At 38.2% G+C, this 8,023-nt stretch overlaps 1 protein-coding gene and 1 long non-coding RNA gene across 5 annotated transcripts in view; one reads left to right on the forward strand and one right to left on the reverse strand.

The window, feature by feature from the left end:
- Positions 1–5,659, forward strand: part of Frmd5 (FERM domain containing) — a 39,081-nt gene extending 33,422 nt beyond the window's left edge. For 3 of the 4 annotated variants that reach the window (XM_076426405.1, XM_076426406.1, XM_076426407.1), the window contains one exon: positions 671–5,659. In XM_076426405.1, the coding sequence (XP_076282520.1) occupies positions 671–1,083 (413 nt within the window). In that variant the 3' untranslated portion in view covers positions 1,084–5,659. The remainder of the gene's footprint in view (positions 1–670) is intronic. The other variant, XR_013009172.1, reaches the window with a different exon arrangement.
- Positions 1–8,023, reverse strand: part of LOC143210006 (uncharacterized) — a 64,486-nt gene that overhangs the window by 37,248 nt on the left and 19,215 nt on the right. The window lies entirely within an intron of this gene.

Raw genomic sequence — 8,023 nt, forward strand, 5'->3', positions numbered from 1 at the left:
CGAGTTTCCACCCTTCGTCCTCGCAGAAAGGGTCTTAGAAAGTATATTTCTTTAGAAAGACGCAAGAAAGACTTTCTTCACATGAAATCACACTTTTACTGTTGTACCATGAGTTACAGTATTCGTCAACATCTCTTACATTCAGAACACATTTGTCTCCGTGAAACCTCGACAAGAACTAGCCAAAGGAACTTTTTCTAGTGTGGAGAACATGTAATACTTTCGATTTATGTCTTGTCCAATTATTCCGTCGCGTCGTCCCGCACTTCTTGAAAGAAAAATGTCCAATTGGAAAAAGTGTAGTACAGATTTCGGCAGCTGCAGCGCCCTCGACCTTTCCACCCTTGGACTCGATACCCAAAAATAGGGCAAAATGAACGAGATCTGATCCGAACGATCTTCGTAGCAGCCGTACTGGCCATGAAACACGACGGAGAATTCTCTGGTAGCAATCTATCAAACGATCCGCTTTAATTGGGCTCAAGGTCAGTTTTGCTTCCCTTGTCCGGCGTATACCCCGTGTTCACGTTTCATTCATACAACCCAAATCCGCATCGTGTGTGTAGAGTGGCATATCTCGGCATTGTCTACGACACGGAAAAGAAAAGCGAAAATCTACTTGGACCGTGGAAGACCTGTCAGTGAAAACACCAGTTTATTTCTGTTTCAGTCGGTCAACACGAAGGGGACATGAACGACTACTACTTCAGGGATTCGTTCGACCATTCCATGTCCGACAGCCAGCTTCTGGACCCGTCTGGGAAAACGCATAGTCGTTCGGTGACACCTGCACCGAAGATGCTTCAAAACCCAAAATCCTGCACCCAGCAACACCTGCATCATCAATCGCAGTTCGGTCGCCGGTTGGACAAGTCCAGGCACAAAAGTCTGCGAATAGTGAAGCTGTTCATACCGGCGTTTGTGCTCACGGTCACGGTTCTGTTCATTGTGATCGTTCTGGTGTTCGAAACAGACACGATGCTTTTCAACAGCCTACGCAAGACGCCAGAAATGGTGGCCTTAAGGAACCAATATTATATCCCCATCAAGGAGTTCCTGAGGACAAATCTCGGCCTATTTTGATGCGACCCGTCAATGACCGGGCTGAGGTCGTCCCTTCTTGCTAAGTAGCTCCCTTCAGTGCCAAGTCGAGAAAACGATCTTGCCTGGACCCGAGGGGCGGGAATCTGTATTCACGCCGTTTCTCTGTCACGTGTCCTGTCTACTATCTTTTCCATCCTTGCCATCAGTCGGCCAACCGCTTCGACTTTCATCTCTCTTTTGTACTAATTCGAATTCGCTAACTTACCAAGTGACCCGAGTCGCCAAGTCGCAACTCTTGGTGCCTGAACTCTGAAGTCGGAACGATCGAGTAGCCTCGTTGGATTCTGTTGAATTTTTCAAATGTTTTCCTCAATCTAGCGATTGCGAAGTTGCTACTTCTCGCTTCGGTTAATCGGAGACCACTCAAGATCGCGGATTGAAATGCAAATTTCTCAATACGATGCAGGCAGAGTAGTAATTGACCAAGATTTTGCCTTGCTAGCTGACCATGGGTCGATCGTTATCTCGCTGGAAACATACTTGAACTTTATAGAACGCTACCTAGTTTGGTAGTCGGTCATTTATGGCGGCACTGCTGCATTTGGTGTGCCGCAGTTATGTTACAGAAGGCATCAAGAGGCTAATTAACGTGTTACATTAATTTTGGTCGTGATGATTCGAACGATCTGTCTGTTTTATCTGTTTTCGCAAAGTTTACTTAAAAAACATTTGACTTTGAGCAAGCCTCTACAGAGTATCGATTGTATCATTTACATAATTTAGGTCACTTTGTAATTAGCAGTACATATGTTTGACGAAAATATTCTTCATCCTGTCCACGTCTTAACTGTATTCATAGTTACAGATATTTAACACGTTCACGTCGGCTTCAATTAAATATTCTAACTTTCCAAGTTTAACTTCGTTGATCGGACCTCGATTATACGAACTTCTTAGGCAATCGTACACTTGACGGCAAAAGTTAAAACAACGAATTGAGTGTTTCGAATTCATTGCGTGTGATTTACGAAGTAAATGCTCCAACAAAAAGTGACGTACATAAACACAGTATTTGTTAACTTCCGCCAGCAAGTGTATTAACAAACATCTAATCCTAACGAACTAACATTCACATAACTTTCAATCTTTGTTCCACACCATCGAAAAAGCGTTTCCAGAGCATATACAGATGGTGCTGTTCGCATAATCGGAGTTTCATTCCAGTCTTTATTTTTGCGAGGACACTTCAACCCTCGTTCGAACTAAAAACAACAGAACGACAAACAGACTGCGGACTTTATGCATTCACGGCATACTACGTTGTCTACGATTTAACACAGTAAACAGGATAAAAAAGTATAATGTTATTTTTTCTTTATTTAGGACCCAATAGAATCCTTATGTTTCGTTTCTGAATGATTAAAATCGTCGTAGTCAACGTGTTAAATATTAGTAATTACCATACCGCATCTCTGAAAAACAAATTGAAGCTGTACAACATTTCTCATGGAGCTTCGTTATCAAGAAAATCGTATTTAATTAAACACGTTGTTCCCAATGGTTTCGTTACGCTTTCGCTTATTGTTTTGTATCAAATGATAGCTAAAATACCAACCACCATTGCAAACAATCGGTAATCGATATCGAACTTATTGTTTAACTTGAAATACGACTTTTCGAGAACAAGGATGCACACGAGAACCTCGATTCCAGACGTTCAATTCGTTTTTCACCAGAAAAATTACCTTATCAGTTTGTTCGCCGATCACATCAAGTTTAAGGTGAATTTACACTTCCTCGCTTTGGATGTACATCCCCGATGAATCATTAATGAAACGGGTTTCTACGTATTTCGTTGCGCGCAGCTATCGAGGGTGTTCAATGGGACTTTGTTGCGAGTTTCGATCGAGTCGCAATTTTTACGGACTCGGGATGGAAATCGATTTCCGCGTGTCGACTTGGATTTCATTATGCAGGATTAGATCGTGTACACCAGTATGTTTTTGGGGCTAGCGATAGAGCGGTCAGAAGTCTTAGGTAGTTCATTGCACAATATACTTTCACACTCCATTTGACGACGAACGTGTATTGTAACGTGTATAGATGTTACTGTATTTTCTGATAAAACGAAGTTCGATACTCGTCAAGGGACACTAATCAACTGCCAGAAACGGATGTTTTCCATTCTCGTTGCTGCGCGTGCATTCGAAAATCAACTCGCTTCCAAAGTGAGCAAATTCAACAGTGAAAGCTAAGGGTGTGCGGCTACCTGAAATTTTGGGCAAAAGCTTGCAATGTTCCGGTACCCGAAAAGTTAAAACCAAGTGGAGTGAGTTTCGAAGATCCCAAAAATTTGTAATCACTAGACTGCGGATCTTTATGCATCTATGACATTTGTGAAACAGTGAAAACATTAGAAGAATTTAATCATATTGTTATATCATTTTCAATTTATTAAACATATTAACCCTTTGCACTCGGAGCTATTTTAACTCGCAAACTAAACATTTCTTTCGACCTAAAATATTGCCATTTTTTATGAGATTTTAAATTTGGTGGATATGAAATTGATATTACACTTTATGGAATAATTAAATGTTCAGTAATTGATTAGATACCTACATATCTAATAATGTAAATAATATTTTCAATAATGGTACAGTAACTTTTAATGGCGCCTCAGAGTCGCCACTCGAGTGCTAAGGGTTAAGGAAGAAAATAATTATCTATTTCATTCCAGTATGTTGCAATTCAGATAAAACATTTTTATTTTACATAAAGATCCGCTGTCTACGCTCCGAATCGAATTTTGCATTTCAACTTTTCGAGTACTCGAACGCTGCAAATCTTCGGAATCCCGAGGTTCGAGTACCCGCGCACGCCTAATCAAAATGAATTCGGTTGATCCGCTTCGGAAGTTTGTTTCGCTAGGGTAACACTGTACCGATTACTGCGGTGTCATGCTTCGATCGTACTTTGTTTGAATGTCATTCCTAATTTATCATGAAATAATATGTGTAAGCGTTTTATGGAAGAATTATGTGTTCTGAATACAAAACAAAATTGGCGGCCCTCGAAGCCTAATATAACATGAGGAAATATCAAAAAATAAAATCGATAACATTTTGTACATATTATTGTATCTTCACCTTTTCTGAAGAATGTTTTTTGAAATCCTAGGATTATAAAAATATCAGTTTTACAAAATATTTATTTCGACGTATTTGAATCTGGGAAAAAATACCGCAGTAATAGGTATAAATTTACGCTACAGCGTATCGCTATTGGAAAATACAGTGATTCGACGAACTCATTGTGAAAGTAAATCCAAAGAAGCACTTAACGTTCAGTTGACTAGTGGCATGTAGATAAGATATTCAGTATGTCGATTATGTTGCCGGTTTTACCAATGGCGTGACCTATAGACTTTTGGAGTATTACTTCTGTAGAAGTTGTTCGTTTCTTTTTCTGTTTTAAGGAGTACTGAACGAGGTATGTACAAAATAGGTTTATGGGATTAAGATACAATCGGACGATATGTATAAACGATATGTGTACATTCATTTGATACAATTTCTATTGAATTGCTAACACTGTCAGTATTCTGATCGAACCGTGGGGAGCGCGATAAATGACAAAACAAGTCTCTCGTTGCAAAGACGATTTCGATCGATCTTGGAATAAATCTAATTCAATGACAACACATTTCTATTTCATCAATGTTTAATCATCTCTTATATTTGATATATCATGCATTTGCAAAAGAAACAAAGAACAACGTTAAAATATTGACATTCCGCGGATGCGTCAGAGAGCTGACGTTTCGCGAGATCAATCTAAGATAACGAATTGCTTCCAAAAAATGATTAACTCGATTAGATAAAATCGTGATGAATATTTTTTATCGAAATATTCGTGGAAAAAACGCGACCGAATGGAAAAGCGGAGAATGCGATTTTAGGTTTCTCGGTGTTCCGGTGAAGACTATGTCGTAGACAATGTCTCGTTTATTTCTACGGTATGATCGACGTTTACAGTACCTGCGCCACCTGACCATGTCGAGTGCATTCGTAACAATCATTTAATGATCTCATTTTTCAATTGTTTTATTCGATATCTTGCCATTTCACCATGCGAGGATGACGAATCCACCTGGAAGTGAATGTTAGAATATCTTTCTCTGAATCGTTGCTTTTGTAGTTCGCTATTTTGTCGGTTATTGTTTCTAGAATAAGATTATCGACTTTAGTTGATTCAATTCGTTGCTTTCGATTAGCGAGTTTTCCGAGTCTGTTTTGAGAAGCGCGTCTTCGCGGAAAGACCAACATCTATCGGGGAAACTGTGGCTCGTTTTTACAATATCGTCACAGTAGGGAAATCAAATAAACGGTAGTTGACGAGATTTAGGCGACAACTTAGTTGATTTCTCAAACGTTTGCTGTTCAATCTACTCGAATGGTTGGCTCGATACATTCTTGCCAATGCTAATGCAACGCGTGGGGACGTTCTAAGATGAAGTACAGAACGATCGGATGGAAGACCATAATCACAGATTTTTTCGAGCGGCGCACAGTGGGGTGTTTGGACAGTTTAGCGCGTCAAAACTATTGCAAACGTTATTAAAGAGGAGTTATGCGGAGAAAAAGATATATATTAATTTTCCGAATAAAAATATATTACTTTCGATTATTCATTCTATCAAAACCACCGAATCGTATAAAAAACGCCGCAATATTACTCTGTTTATATTAGGGCTGTAACTTTTCCGAAGCTTTGAAGACTTCGAAGGATTCGAAGGAACGAAGGGAACTTCGAAGCTTCGAAGTCTTCCAAGTGCTCGAAATTTCAAAGTCTTCGAAACGTATGAAGTTGTAACTCATATGAGTTTCATACCATGTCACGATTTTTGATAAATAAAAATATTAACTTTCAGTCACCGGTGACTGACACTGAACTTTCCGTTTGGACTTTTCGTAATTCGATTGAATTTAAAAGATTGCATTCTATTAATAAATTTCGGTACTTAAAAAATAATAATTTGCAAACAAAACTTTAATGAGTTATTAAATTCGGTGAAATCGGATATCGCGGACTAAATGAACAGAAAGGCAAGACAGGCTTGGCGCTTGACAAAACTCACGTATTCTTCGACCTTCGAAGGAAAGTTACAGCCCTAGTTTATATTACAATGTTTTTATCGCCATTGTAAACGCTAAACTTGTCAAAAAATCACTTCTTCAACGCAAGTTTTCCGACACGTCTCTTGGTCACGAGAATTGGCTACTTTCAAGTATCTATTTGCTACTAAATAGTATTGTTTATGGCAAAATATTATTGTAGATTACTCGCATATACATCCAGGTACATGCAGTCACTTTGAACAAATTAAAAATTTCAAATTACACTGACCAAATACCCGAGTGTGCGGCGCGTGATCGTCGCAGAAGATTAAACGTATTCTTGGTTTCGAACGTATCTTCCTGAATTGAATCGAGAAATAGGAGAATGTGGAAGGAGTAACGATCCGTGTCGAATGGCCTATCGTACTGCTAACATAAGCGAAACACATGAACAAAAGACATAAAAGAGAAAAGTCTACTCTCGACGCGTCATCTCGTTCTCGAGTCGCGAGCGCGACACGCTCATGTACAAGCGCACGTGAATAATACAAAAACATGTACGTGGGTGTACGCTGTTAACGTGAAACAAACAAACAAAACAAAAATATTACATATTTTATCATTAAAGATAACAGAGAAAAAGAACATAGGCGAATATGTAATATATTATACATACATCTTAATTAGCGAGCTAATCGGTTCAACATTATTTATAGAGATATTAGGTACAATTTTAAACGGTCAACGAAAAGCAATTATTTGATAATTAAATGTAGCTTGTAAGCCATTTTAATGCGTAAGAACGTTAGAGGAATCTCTGGGGGAAATTATGGGAGCAAACTCGGTAGTGAGGTGAGCTTTTTTATTCATTTGAACATCTTCGTTTCTCAATGATACCTTGCTCAAATCAGTTTTCTGCTGTTTCATATAAATTTAAACGTTATCGTTGATTTATTAAAAGAACAGGGAGAATAATAAAAAGTTTGCTCAGACAAGATTCATTGTTTAACGAAGGTCTTTGCAAACGAACCAGCTTCTACATTATTTCCTAATGCAACAGGCAATCGTTTTGTGTTACAATTTATCAGTACTTTTGATTTCTATTCATTTTGTTATTTAATTCTGTTTTAATGTTTATAGTTTACCTAGATGAGTCTAGATAGCATCTGTTCATGACATCATCGTATATTTCATAACTGGAATTGCTACAAAATAAAGTGTCGCCAATAATCAGCTGAGCTGCCATAAATTGGTAACATAGGATCGTAACAATTAGACAGCGGATTTTATGCATTTATTACGAAAATGGGCAGGTGTAATTTAAAGTATTAAAAACATTAGATGAACTTAAAAATTCTGTTATATTATTCTCAACCTATCAAACATATTAAGAAAGAAAATCAATTTCTATTTCACTCCAGTTTCTTTCAATTGAGGTAGAAAGTTTTTATTTTACATAAAGATCCGCTGTCTAGTAATATTTGTTAGGATCAAGCATGATTCTTATCGAACAATCACGCGATTTCTGTACACGATGACAGTGTGCAAGGTGAGCCGGATGCTGACAGCCAAATTTTTGTGTAGCTGAAATCAAAATGCGAGAGAAAGAATTTGTACAATTACAAATTATTTGCAATTATTATCTTACGTCGCTTATGCGACGGAAAAATACAAAGACCATTTGAACGCTTCATATTTGAGTGTAGACGGTGTGTCTGTCATTGTACTCATTGTATTCGTAACTTTTATCATGAAAATTAGATTGCCGTTTGACTTTTATGTTCACGAGCGGATTCAGAAGAAGTACAGAAAATATTCGATGGACGCAAGGGCCTCGGGGAGGTTCGTTTGCATAATTC

The sequence above is a fragment of the Lasioglossum baleicum genome, chromosome 6 (genome assembly GCF_051020765.1).
Source record: "Lasioglossum baleicum chromosome 6, iyLasBale1, whole genome shotgun sequence".
Taxonomy (NCBI): domain Eukaryota; kingdom Metazoa; phylum Arthropoda; class Insecta; order Hymenoptera; family Halictidae; genus Lasioglossum; species Lasioglossum baleicum.